At 58.5% G+C, this 13,146-nt stretch overlaps 2 protein-coding genes across 6 annotated transcripts in view; one reads left to right on the top strand and one right to left on the bottom strand.

The window, feature by feature from the left end:
• The window catches only part of Adap1 (ArfGAP with dual PH domains 1), a 38,429-nt gene extending 32,016 nt beyond the window's left edge, over positions 1-6,413 (top strand). For 2 of the 5 annotated variants that reach the window (XM_013070578.3, XM_021254177.2), the window contains 6 exons: positions 827-973; positions 2,954-3,037; positions 3,341-3,403; positions 3,851-3,922; positions 4,149-4,377; positions 4,514-6,413. In XM_013070578.3, the coding sequence (XP_012926032.1) occupies positions 827-973; positions 2,954-3,037; positions 3,341-3,403; positions 3,851-3,922; positions 4,149-4,377; positions 4,514-4,542 (624 nt within the window). In that variant the 3' untranslated portion in view covers positions 4,543-6,413. The remainder of the gene's footprint in view (positions 1-826; positions 974-2,953; positions 3,038-3,340; positions 3,404-3,850; positions 3,923-4,148; positions 4,378-4,513) is intronic. The other 3 variants (XM_087195733.1, NM_001310310.1, XM_087195732.1) reach the window with 3 other exon arrangements.
• Positions 6,414-7,076: 663 nt separating this feature from the next.
• The window catches only part of Get4 (guided entry of tail-anchored proteins factor 4), a gene marked incomplete at its 5' end in the record, with an annotated part of 37,351 nt that continues 31,281 nt past the window's right edge, over positions 7,077-13,146 (bottom strand). Inside the window, 5 exon segments of the mRNA NM_001310278.1 lie at positions 7,077-8,134; positions 9,293-9,365; positions 9,479-9,554; positions 9,714-9,854; positions 11,229-11,367. Of these exon segments, the coding sequence (NP_001297207.1) occupies positions 8,046-8,134; positions 9,293-9,365; positions 9,479-9,554; positions 9,714-9,854; positions 11,229-11,367 (518 nt within the window). The 3' untranslated portion in view covers positions 7,077-8,045.

The following is a 13,146-nucleotide window of genomic DNA, read 5'->3' as shown; positions in this document are numbered from 1 at the left end:
GCCCCGAGAAGTGGCATACCAGCTGTCCTGTGTCTGGATTGCCAGGCCCCTGGGTCACCCAGCCTGTCCTCAGCAGGACTTGTGTCAATGCCCTTGCTCTCGACCCTTGGTGCAAGGGGCCACCCCCTAGGGTCAGAAGCTCTGGCTGGAGACCCTGGGTCCTGGCCCCCGTCATCCATTCTTCCAGGGTCCATCAAGAGCACCCTGGGTCCCAGGGACATGCTGGGTGATGGACAGGGCCTCACTCCTCACGCTCCCACGCCAGCCTTTGTAGCGGGTGTGCTGCTGGCATCTGTGCCCTCATTAGGGCTGGGGTGGTCAGGCAGCACCCTGACTTCAGGCCTAGCAGAGCGGAGGGGGTGGAAGGACCCTGGTCACATGGCCCCTGGAGCAGCAGGACCCCTGAAGGACCTCACTTGCCTGGGGCAGTGGTCTGGGACAGGGAGACTGCACTGGCTGCACAGCAGGATCTCTGTGAGGCAGGGCTGTGTGACCATGGGTCTCTGGGCCTGGCTCCTCGTCCCTCTTGGACCTCAGGGCCACACCACAAATAGCCAGAGAGCCCTGGCTAGGGCTCTGTAGAGGGAGGGCAGAGGGCACGCGAGGGGAAAGAGCCCAGAGATGGAGGCCACCCACGGGGCCATTTAGGCTCCTCAACCCCAGTGAGGGCGGGCTGTTTCCTTTGCTTATGGGGAACGGGCTTGGGGAGGTTCAGTAACTCGCCTGGTCCATGCCACTCCAGAGGCTGCCTGCAGCCACAGTGCCCATTCTGCCCTCAGCTGGACAGCGGCCCCTGGTCTGGGCTCAGAATTATCCTATTTTTCAGGCCAAGGAGCCCAAGGCCATCATGAAGATCGAGCACCTGAATGCAACCTTCCAGCCAGCTAAGATCGGCCACCCCCATGGCCTGCAGGTCACCTACCTGAAGGACAATAGCACCCGCAACATCTTTGTCTACCACGAGGATGGGAAGGTGGGCGCGGGTGCAGGGCCGGCCTGGTGGGTCCCAGCCCCACGGGCCCTGCCTCTCGGCCGCCCACCAGCATCTCTGGGGCGCAGGAGGGGACCCCGAAGATGATGGGCCCGTCCTGTCCTGGGCTCCTTGGCCCAGGGGCCCGTCTGTTTTCACCAGAAGCATATGGGGCTGGGGTGTTCTGTAAGGCTGGGAAGCTGGGTCTGGCTGTACCCGTCTGCTGCTCCAATCCTGCAGAGGCTGCAGTGTCAGAGCCACGCTTGGACAGCAGCCGTGTGTGTCAGTTTGCAGCACCTGCCCGTGCCACCCAGCAGGGCTGGGCCTGTGCATTCACAATGGACGTGACTGACTGTGGCCGCTTTCCCTTCCCATGTGCACGCTTGTTTCCAGGGTCACTGTTGTGTCCCTGTGTGGACACTGCGTGTCCTGTCGTGGGGCTGGCCTTCCAGGGCCCAGGCAAGGCTGACAGTCCACCACAGCATGGACTCCACTTGGTTGGGGTGGTTCTCCCTCCCATGCCCTGCATGGCTTAGTCAGGTCTACCCTGGTGGCCTTGGGTAGATGAGCTCAGGAGCATCTCCCTTATCACGTGCTGCTTTTCTCCTCAGTCCTGTCAGTCAGACATCGGTGCTCTTAGTTCTTACACTCATCTGCCTTCTGTTCTCCAGTTTCTCTCCCTTCACTACCTGGGAAATTCCTTCAAGTTTGTCTTCTGATTGTTCTGCTCTCACAGCTTTCACTTTGTTTTGAGATAGGGTCTCACTATGCAGTTCAGGCTGGCCTTGAACTTGCAATCCTCCTGCCTCAGCCTCCTGAGTGCTGGGATCACAGGTGTGTACCACCACGCCTGGCTCTAACTTTTACCTTTGCAGAGTCCTTTCAGTGCCCAGGCAGTTCCTGTTTCAGAGCTGTTGTTGTTTCATGATGATTGTTCCTCCTCGAGGCCTTCTTATCCCTGAAAAGCATCTTAGTTTCTTAGCTGCTGGTTCCATTTGTGTGGCCTGCTGTCTTCTCTGTGGGCCATCTCCCTGCAGTCCTGGGGCCTGGGGCCTGGGGCCTGGTCCCTTCCTCTCAGGGCAGCTGTGGCTCCCTCCTGTGCTGTGGCTGGGAGAGCTTATTGATGTGGTGTGCTATGGAGGCCGCGGTGGGCGGGGATGTTAGGAGACACCCAGGTAAGGCAGCCAGGTGCAGGCACCCAAGGGAAAGGTGGGAGGCAGCATCCAGGGTGAGGAAAGCACCTGTGCAAAGGCCTGGAGGCAGGGGTGGCCTGCCTCCCTCACAGGGTGGCACAGAGCTGGGGCTGAGGGGTCAGGGCCTGGTTTGAACTCCAGAATAAGGGGCACTGGGTGAGCTCGGGCTGGGGCAGTGGTGCACGTAGGATCTGTGCTGCTCCAGGCCACCTGGCCTGTGCAGCCAGAGCACATTGGGGCCTGGCAGGAAGGGGCCAGAGAGGGCTGTGTCCTTTAGGCGGGGAAGCCATGAGATGTCGCTGAAGCCAGGTGGGGGTGACAGGCAGTAAGAGGCCAGTGTGTGAGTCTGAAGCACAGGGGAGGTGGTGGCAGGGACCCTAGGGAAGGATCAGGGAGGCAGCCCAGGTGCTGATGATGGCCGGGTGCGCCTGGCATTTGGCTTTTGCTAGACAGCAGGGTGGGTGCTGGGAGACAGGGTTGAAAGGCCAGGGCAGGGGAGCAGTGGGCAGCCTGGAGTAGGGCAGGGCTTACTCCACAGGGACCAGGGGGTCCAGGTTGTGACCTGGCCAGGAACAGCTGGCCAAGGAGGTGCAGCCCCAGATGGGCACTGGGTCTGGGAGGGGATAGCCCGGGCTGGTGCCAGGGCAACCTGTGCCCACTGCAGCGACCCTGTCCCCTACCCAATCTTGTCTGGGGCCATCTCGCTATCTGGGCAGCCCTCACCCTGCATGGGCACAGGTTGTCTGGAGGGACAGCAAAGCCCACAGCTCACAGGCCCTTCCATCCCCAGGAGATGGTGGACTGGTTCAATGCGCTACGGGCTGCCCGCTTCCACTACCTGCAGGTGGCCTTTCCGGGGGCCAGCGACGTGGACGTGAGTGGCTGCCCTGCCCTGAGGTCTCGGGGGTGTGGGGTGAACATCTCAGCCCTTGTGCCCCCCAGGCTGGGTTGGGGTGACCATGGGCACGTGGCCCCAGCTGCCCCGAGTGACCAGTCACCCTCAGTGCAGTGGACAGAAAGGGTGGGCAGCAGGGTGAGGGAGGAAGGCAGGTGGCCATGCCGGGTGTGGGATAGAGCATGGCGGTGGCTGGGTGTCCCTGAGCCTGGGGGGCTGAGCCCAGCTTCCAAGGGGACAAACCAGATGCCCCCACCCTGTCTGACCACTTGGTCCCCCCAGCTGGTGCCGAAGCTATCCCGAAACTACCTAAAGGAAGGCTACATGGAGAAGACAGGGCCCAAGGTGGGTCTGCAGGGGTGGGTGGCTGCCCAGGCTACATCCAGATCCACCGTCTTCCTGCTTGTTCAGGGGTGGGGCTGCAGGCCACAGCTGGGTCGGGGCAAGGTGTAGGGCACAGTGAGGCATGGGGTGGAGCACCAGCGCCCTCCCAAGTCCCATACTGAAGGGCCAAGCTCTGAGTAGGGTCCCCAGGGCTGCCTGGCCGACAGGGACCACAGCTCTGGCTGCCCTTCCCCACAGGGACCCTCTTGGTCCATGGCCAGGATGGGTGCTCCCAGGGAGGTGCAGGTGTGGGACCTATGCAGCTGGGTGGTTGGCAGAGCATGCCCCAGCGAGGGCCAAGGAGGAAGTGAACAAGTGAGCCAAGGCTCTGCCCTCCTAGTGAGCTGTGGCCAGTGGGACAGGGCTACCTCACCAGGCCAGCTGGTCACCTGCCCTCCACGACCACAGCAAACAGAAGGCTTCCGGAAGCGCTGGTTCACCATGGATGACCGCAGGCTCATGTACTTCAAAGACCCCCTGGTAAGGAGGGTCTGCCCGCTGCCCCTGCGCGGGGTGGTGCAGCCGGCAGGTCTTGCTGCTGAGGGGGAGGCTCATCTCCCAGGGTCCTGGCCCCAGGCTGCACCCACCTGAGGACAGACAGTGGGGCATGGAGAGGCAGCCCTAGAGACCTGCCGAGTCCCTCCCTAGCCCCATGGGGTCCAGGGACAGGAGGCACCCACCCCCAGCTCCAGCCTGGCCCCTGCAGGATGCCTTCGCCCGAGGGGAGGTCTTCATTGGCAGCAAGGAGAGCGGCTACACGGTGCTGGAAGGGCTCCCACCATCCACCCAGGGGTACCACTGGCCGCACGGCATCACTATTGTCACACCCGAGCGCAAGTTCCTGTTCACCTGTGAGACGGAGGCAGGCCGGAGGGAGTGGGTGGAGGCCTTCCAGAAGGTGGTGGGCAGGCCCATGCTACCCCAGGAGTACGCAGGTGAGGGCAGGCACAGGGGGGCGGGGACTGCACCCTGCGGCCAGTCTCCTGTGCTGGATGGGGCGAGGTGGGTGCCCTGGGAAAGCCTGGGAAAGGGGCCACCCTGAAGTGGGTGGACACCTGTCTCCGTCTGCAGTGGAAGCCCACTTCAAGCATAAGCCCTAGCAAGACGTCTGAGGCCCGAGGACCCTGGACTCATGGGACTGGCTGTCAAGGAGGTGGCCAGTGGCCCCAGCCAGCCCTGCTCCTTGGAGCAGCAAAGCATGGCCAGGTAGGGCCTGAGCTTCGGCCGCTAGGACGTGAGTCTGGAACCTCATTGAAGGCGACCCCAGCCCCGTCAACACTGCAGCTGACCACACCTGGCTGACCCACACCCCTCCCTGCCCAGCCCCCAGCCAGGGCAGCCCCACTAACTCCGTGCTCCCAGCCCAGCCAGAGGTTACATGAGGCCTCGGGAACAGACTCAGCTGGGCTGCTGAGGACGAGGGTCTGCCGCATGCCTCCCTTCCCCTTCCCACCTCAACAAGTATTTATTGAGGGCCTGCTGCGTGTTGGTTACGGGTCCTCTGGGGAATGTGTGCACACAGGCCCTGCCAGCTGGAGTCCCAGTGCTCCTGGGCACCTGGCCTGGGGCGGGAGGGCCTGTGCTTGGGCACTGGGTGCCCTGCTCAGTGCTCGGCCTGGCCAGTGACCCATGCCCACCAGCCCTGGCCTTGCGATCTTTGAGCCCCTGGGGCGGGGTGCCCCTGCAGTCCAGCTCCCCCAGCTGGGCCCTGCTTGCTGCTGGCAGGCCAGTAGTTAAAGCCACCCTGTATTTATTTCTCACCTGATCTCTTTCTGTGCTGCATCCTGGTCACCCAGGATAGCCAGGGTGGAGCGTGCAGTGGGGACACGCCTGCCCACGGGAGCTGGGGGAAGTCTCCTGAGCTGGTGTTCTGCACCCACGTCGTGTCCTGGAATAAACTGTGGCTCTGGCATGGACCCTTCTGTGTGTAGGTGGGAGAGGGGCCAAGCTGGCAGCTTCCACTGGGTAGAGCGGGACAGACTGCCACGGCAGGCCCAAGATGGACCCCAGAGCCCCCCATGTCCATGTTCCCTGGGTCTGAGTTGGGCGGCCCCTGCCCATCATGCAGGAGCACTCCCAGGGCATACCTATACCCGAGCCAGCTTGGGGCCCACACTGCTCCTAGCTATTTCAGGGGCTATGGCGGGGCCCTGGGGTGCCCCTTTCCTGGCAAGCCCTCCAAACCCTCCAGCCTTGGGGTCTCTGGCAAGGTCTACAGCTCTGGGTTCTGAAGGTAGGGGCACAGCTGGCCCTACAGCTGTTTCTGAGTGAGGAAATGGCCTGGGGAGGAGAGGCCGCCCAACCCCGCCTGGAGTCCCCAAAGTGGCTGTGCTAGTGACAACATCAGCAGATTCCCCCACCCACCCCCACAGCGGCTGGGGTTCACCTGGGGCAGTGCTCACCAAGCTGACTGGCTGCAGCTTCTGCAGATGCCGGGCTGGGTTCTCGGATGCAGAGCCCCAAGGTCAGAAACCAGACCTGAGCCCTGTCTACACCACCACAGGGCCAGCCCAGGCGCCTCCACTGTGGACATGCGGTACGCAGGCAGTGTCTGAGCACGTGTGTTCATGTGTGCATACACATACATCGCCCTGTGCATGGCTGGCTGTATGTACAGGAACCGATGTGTTCTACCAAAGACACTGGCAACGTTTTTAAAAGAAGCCACAGGGCCGGGGATTTAGCTCAGTGGTTTTGCCGCCTGCTGCGCAAGCGCAAGGACCCAAGTTCGATCCCCGGTACCAAAAAAAAAAAAAAAAAAAAAGCCACAGCACATGTCGGTAATTGCTGGAGATGAACTGTTCAGAGGCGGCTAGAAACCACAGCCCCTGGAATGGCGTCACTGGTTCCTGGGCACTGGCCCTCGGCAGGTGATGCAGCACTGCAGTCTGGACAAGGGGCCTAAGTATGGTGCCGTCTCCCTGCCACATGGTCACAAGCACACCAATGCCACAATAAACTTGGCGCTTTACTTGGATGCCTCCTGAGGTTTGTGGGATGAGAGCTCACCTGGAGAGGCGGCACAGGCAGGTGTGCTCCCACTGAGCTCTGGCTTTTCTGTGATCACCTAGGGTCAATCCTATGTATGCATGCAAACAAAATTTGAATTCTGGTTACATTGATCCCCAATACATCAACTGTGGGATCTAGTTCATGGATTCAAAACCAACACCTCAGCAGAATGGGGTGCTCCAGCCTGGGCCCGGGGGACCCCATCTGGCTCCTTCCACGGCTGTTCCTCCGCTGTCCCAGTCTCCCTCAGGGCTGCCCTCTAACACTGCTCCCAGGGGAGTCCAGTGTGGCCTGCACCCTACAGGCCTGCTCTCTGGGGCTGTGACATACATTACCTGGCGGGTTTGATTTCAATAAAATTTCAGGTTTATTTCTAAAATCACAGCCAAGTGATTTCTGCCACCTTCCTGACACTGGCACATCGTCTATGCATGTGCAACCTGACAGACCCAAGCAAACAGCTCAGCACACAGGCTCAGCCACACCCAGCACTGAGGCTGTAGGCCTCCCCGGGGCAGGGCAGGGCTGGGCACAGAGAGGCCCCACTGCCACCCCCACCCACCTGGGCCAATAGCTGGCCCACGCCAGCCCCAGCTCACCAGAAAGGACCAGCGCTGCACAGGCCAGTACAAAGGATTTATTTATACTCAACATTGACACAAGCCTCCCTTTAAATTCCATTTTTACAGTAAATAACGTATATTTCCCTCCTTCCCATGCATGGTCACTGTGTATTAATCTACAACTCTTATTTTAATTGTGAAAAAATAAAGTGTTGCCCTTTATAATTATACTGGTAACGTGGAATATTATCAGTGATAAAGGACAGATTTGCTCATTCCTGGTTATTTGGTTAACACCTAAAACATTAGGTTAGAGAAACCCATCACCCAATAAAAATAAATACTGCATCACGAAGGGCACGTTCTGCAGCGCCCCTTTCTATAATGACACTTTAGGACTGGCAGCATGGTACCCAGAGGCCAGCAGGGCTGTGGCTCCAGACTTATGCAGAGCAGCCTCCCTTACCAGCCACATGGGGCAGCGCAGGGCCCACGGCCTGGAGGACCAGCAGGTGGAGGGATGATCCCACAGTTCACGAATTCCACTGGGGACAGGGACACCATGACTACAAAATAACCCCATGTTCGAAACAAAAATATAAACAAGAAACCTGCTCTCACTCCTGGGCTCGCAGGAGGCCCAGCTCGGTCCACATATCTGGTGGCCACTGCCTCCTGGCCCACACCATGGGCGGTGCTGGACAACAGGTCACCGGCCCCCAGCCCTCCCCAAGGAACCAGAGACAAGGATGGCAGAGGGAGGCGCAGCAGGGCCTGTGCTTTATTGTGGATCGAGCTGAGGGGACACAGTTGGCTGCAGGAGCCAAGGCCTTGTGTTGTGTCCCAGCCACACAGTGTCAGGCCACCACGCAGCCCTCCACCACCTTCCATAAATAGGGACAGATACTGCAGGGCAGCCCCGACAGCTACAGCCCAGGAGCCGCCAGGTATGAGTAGCCTTGTTCTGGGCCTTGAACCTGAGGCCATCTGGGCAGCGCTGACTGGGCGTCTCCACTTGGGCTGGCAGCTCAGTCCAGCTCGATGGGGCTGCTGTCGTCTTGGCTCTCCTCCCCCTCTTCCTGCTCTGAGGAGCCCATGAGGCTGCTCAGCAGGTTTCCTGGAGGGAGACAGCACAACAGGGATCAGGCGCCGACCCCAGCACCCACTGTGCCAGAGGGGGCTCAGGGCGTGCACAAGGATGAGCATAGCCCCCGACGCCTGAAGCTACAGACAAAACACCAGCACTCTCCCACTGGCTCTGTGCAGCTGTCACCACTGCCACTGCCACCAGGTAAGGAGCTCATACAGGGAGTGCACAGCATGCACACCACACAGAATTCCCCCTCACTCCCATCTGCACCTTGCCCTGTGCACATAGCCCAGCTCTGCTGGGGAGGACATAAGCTGGGAGAGCCAGGTGCCGCTGGGGACACTGCACTGTCATTCCAAGCTGAGGCACCAGCTTGGGAGGGCAAGGAGGAGCCAGAGCAGGAAGCCTCTGGCTCACACCCTGCACAAGCAAACTCCAGAGGAAGGAGGAAAAAACCCCTTTAACTACAGGGAAATAACTATTAAAGTAACCTCAATATAGGGGCCACACCCTGAAGTACAACCCAGCAGTCTCCATCCAGACCACAAAGGCACACAGAGAGCTGAACACAGTGGCACATGCCTGTAATTCCAGTACTCTGGGAAGCTGAGGCAGGAGGATTCCAAGTTCTCATATATATAACAAGATGTGCAATATAACAAGATGCTGTCTCAAGACAAAAAATAAAAAAGGACTAGGGATATAGCTTAGTCCAAAGGCTCTAGGTTCAATCCCCAATATCACCAAAAAACAGCAAAAAACTCCACAAAAACAAAACAAAGAAACCTCCACAACAACAATAAAATGCACACCTGGCCAGCCCGGGACCCTAGGAATGGGGGTGACAGCTCCACGTTTGATCCATGGCAGCACTGCCAGTCAGCACAAGGCTGTGGGCAGAACTGAGCTACACGGTACCCTATGCTCCATCAAAGAAAAGCACAAGGTACAGCCCCGTACACCGCCTGGTGCCACTCCTGGAATGAAATGTTCAAGATGCACATAGTGTGAGCCGTTCTTGCTCCAAGGATCACCTGGCTGACTGGTGGAAGGCGATGAGGGGCACCCAGCAGATCAGACCCAAGCTGAATCCTGGCCTGTCTGGTGGGCCCCAAGAGAGGGCACCTGGAGGGTGACTCAACTGAGGGGAATCCCAGTGGACCTTGGGTTGGCCCACAAGCTCACCTAGCAAGCCTCCATAGGAAGACGTCTGCTTGGGCGGCACGCCAAAGAACAGCTGTCCTATCCTGTCCAGGTACTGCAAGAGGCAGGCATTGATCAGCGAGTGGAGGTGGGGTGCCCTGCTGCATGGGCTGGGGCGGGCTGCCCTGCAATCATCCCACGCCCCAGCCCAGTAGCGAGAATCCTCACCTCGTTGTACATTGGGTCCCTCCGGAGGGACGGCTGGTACTGCTCGCACAGAACTGTGAACACTGCCAGCTTGCCGCTGCAACGGGATGGGGCCAGACGAGCTGTGCACAGCGCAGAACCATGCTCCGCCCCACCCCACCCCACCCCCGACACACACACATGTGCGTGCGCTGCTGGATGACCAGGCCAGCCCACAACCAACCTGCAGCACACTCAGCGCCTGCTGGACACTCACCCATCCACGGCCAAGAGCAGGAACCATATGAAATTGAGCAGGGGCTGAACAAACGGGGGACCGTCCTCAATTGACGGGTGCTTCTGTGTGTATGTCGTGAAGACCACCAATGCACTGTTTTTGTTTTTTAAACACAGAAACCTGGAAATCAGAACACTCCAGTGGGTGCCATACTGATAAAGACTTGGGTCCTGTGGATGCTCACATGAATGCTGACCCCTCAAGGCCCTGCAGGCATGGAGGGCCTCAGTCAACAAGAGCACCTTTGCAGGCCAGGACACCACCCAGAGTCGCCTTGAGCCTGGCAGGACCATGGTGGGGCTCTCATCTGGCTGCTGAGGTCCAGGAGGCCTGTGCTCTGTGCCCCTCATGTGCATGGCAAAGCCACGATCTTTACAACCCACAGGAGCATTCAGCTTGGGAAAGATGTTGTCTGCTGCAGGTCCATAGAACTGCAAAATGGGGCCAGAACCCGGGCCCATCTGTGGGACACACTGGACCACAACATCTTCCTCGACTCTGCTTGCATCTGCCGACACGAGGCTAGCACAGGGGCCAGGCAGTGCCCAGCTCAGCCCAGAGGAGGAACAGCTGTCCCACGAGTAGTGAAGCCAGGTCAGGGTCTCTTGGGTTAAGAGGATTTTTCCTTTTTTCTGCAGTACTGGTGACTGAACTCAGGGTCTACACACTGAGCTACATCTCCCACCCATTTTTATTTATTTATTTATTTTTGTTTTTGGTACCGGGGATCGAACTCAGGTCCTTGTGCTTGCGAGGCAGGTGCCAGATCCACTAAGCTAAATCCCCAGCCCACCACCCATTTTTATTTTGAGACAGGGTCTTGCAAAGTTGTCCGGGATGGGCTTGGATTTCTGATCCTCCTGCCTCAGCCTCCCAGAGTGCTACAATTATAGATGTGTACTACTATGGCTAGCTGCTTTTCTTTGATGTCACAGGTGTCAGCATCAAGGACGTGCAGGCCTCTGTGGCTCTAGGTCCAGTAAAGTACAGGGAGGGCTCTGTATCCAAATAACAGTGCACCTTCACACAGCAAGTCCCCCACCACCGAGGGTGGTGACCACAGAGGAGCGTGCTTGCCCAGCAGGGGGGCAGGGTCAGCCTCTCCAGCGACCTGTCCCCTACTGCTAATGTCCAGCAGAAACCTGTGTGGGGACATGCCCTGAGAGATCTGGCAACTTGGCACATGTTTCGGTACTTTCAAAGATGGTGAGAAAGGAAGCTGAGGACAAGGAGCTTGGCAAGAGCGGATCACAGATGCCAGGGATTTAGCTCAGTGGTTCTGCCACCTGCCTCACAAGCGCACGGTCCCAAGTTCGATCCCCAGTACCAAAAAAAAAAGCAGATCAGAGTGCAGAGGGGAGGCCTCATTGCCCAGCACAGACAGCCCGGGGAAAGCATGCATCCCCTTTAGGGACAGGTGAGCTCTGCGCCTGCTCCAGGAACCCACACTTCTCCACCCAGCACGGCACAGTCCGACAGTCACGCTGAACCTACTGTAGCACTGCCTGGGCCACGAACATGTCCACCTCGCTGCGGAAGCCCCGGGCAGTGGAGTACTCCACCAGCATATTGGCACAGCCCTCGCCGTCTGTGGAGTGCAGGAAGTGATACCGAGATTCACAGTAGTTCTGTTCTGCACAGGGAGGAGAAGGGAGCACAAACACAGATGCATGGTGAAAACAAGACTGAAGAGATGCAAAAGGCTCCACCTTTCCTGATGCTCTCCTACTGCCTCTCCACTTCGCCAACACACAGATAAGGTGATCTGCTGCACATGCCAGTCACCAGCTGTCTTGACCTCAAAGATCAAACACCAAACAGTGGAATGGGGGAAGATGTTCAGCCACCAGAGACCTCGTTTGTACAAGCAGAGGGAGGCTGCATGTCAACCAGCACTAAGGGCATGACTAGGAGAACAGCCGAGCATATCTAACACTTGACTGATCTGATTACTCAAATGTGACTCAGAGTCAGAGAAGACTAACTATGCACTCGAAACTGAGCGACACTATACTTGAATGACAATGTCACATAAAACCCTAAGACCTGGGCCAACTCAAAGAGCACCTTGAATATTAACAACAGCAAGGACAAGACTGTGTTGGTTATTTCTCCAGCCAGCCCTGACGATTCCATCAACTGAAGATAGGTGCAGGCTCCACACCAGGCCCTCAAATCCTACAGCCTCTCCTCCTGGGAGGGGCTCTCCCAACCCCAGACCCCAGACAGCTCTATGAATGCATCTCCCACCATCACGTCTTGGCATCAAAGGGTACCACCCTGCCTAGGAAGCACTCCACCCCCTTACCTGGGAGGCACCTCCCCTTGTAACCTAGAAGGAGCTCCTTCCCCCACTTCAAGAGGACTCAGAGGCTGTGCAGTCATGATCTCTGCCTACTTGTCATCTGTTGCCTTGCATACTTCTAAATTAACCTTTTGGTTTCTGGGCATCTGCATGAGGACAAACCCCAGGGCATAACTATGCCAGAGCCTCATCCAGGCAACTGCAAGGGGCTGGTGTCTCAGGAGCACCCAGGCAGTAGGAGCATCCATGGCAGCATGGCAGCAGCACACCCGGTGGCCTCCTTCCCAGTGAGTGCCAAGGATGGCCTGAGGCACAATCCTGTCCCAAGGGAAGCCATGCCACTGGCTGGTCTCAGGCAGTCAATGCACAGGCTCTGCCTACCCAAACTAAACATGGTCTCCTGGCCTGTGCAGCTCCCTGTGCTCACAGTAAGAAGTCCTGGCTCACAGAGCTGGTGAAGGCAGAGGCCCTGGTGGCCATGTGCTCCCACCCTAGGGAAGGTGAGAGAAGCAACGGGGAGGCCAAGAGCCCAGGCCAAGGCAGGTGCAAGCCACTCTTCTGGTGTGGAGTGGAGGGCAGCACAAGGCTCCTCCCTGCACCAGGACCTGTATTCTCCTAACTCATGTGCTCTCGGCAGGAAGAGCACGCCAGGTGCCTGTGAGGAAGGGAAAGGCAGCACCTCCACCCCAGCCTAGAATATACTGTCCCTCATTTGCTTCATCCCAGGGGCAGCTTCTCCCACCACGGGAGAGTCCCTACCCTGTGGGAGCCGACAGGCAGGGCAAGCCAAGTCTCTGCATCACCAGGGCTGGGCACATGATGAGCATCAGAACTGTCAGCCAGGTGGACCCAGGTGGCTGACTCTGGGGAACAGGCAGGTGCTGATCCAGGGATCAGCCACCTGTTTTACCACTGCTGCCTCTAAGAGAAGCTGCTGTCATACAGCCAGCCTGGCTCATTTCTGGAGGGAAACCATGCTCAGCTGGACCTTTAGGATTCTTGGGGATCCAGAGGTGCTTTTGACCTGCAGGCCCACTGCGTTGTACTGTACCTCCACTGCTTTCCCTCCCTGTGCCCCTGTGCCATGCATGGTGTAGGCTGGATACC

This window comes from Heterocephalus glaber, unplaced genomic scaffold (assembly GCF_053883595.1).
Source record: "Heterocephalus glaber isolate CG9 unplaced genomic scaffold, H.glaber_assembly_v1.0 deba00001610, whole genome shotgun sequence".
NCBI lineage: Eukaryota > Metazoa > Chordata > Mammalia > Rodentia > Bathyergidae > Heterocephalus > Heterocephalus glaber.
This window is presented reverse-complemented; position numbering and strand designations above follow the sequence as displayed.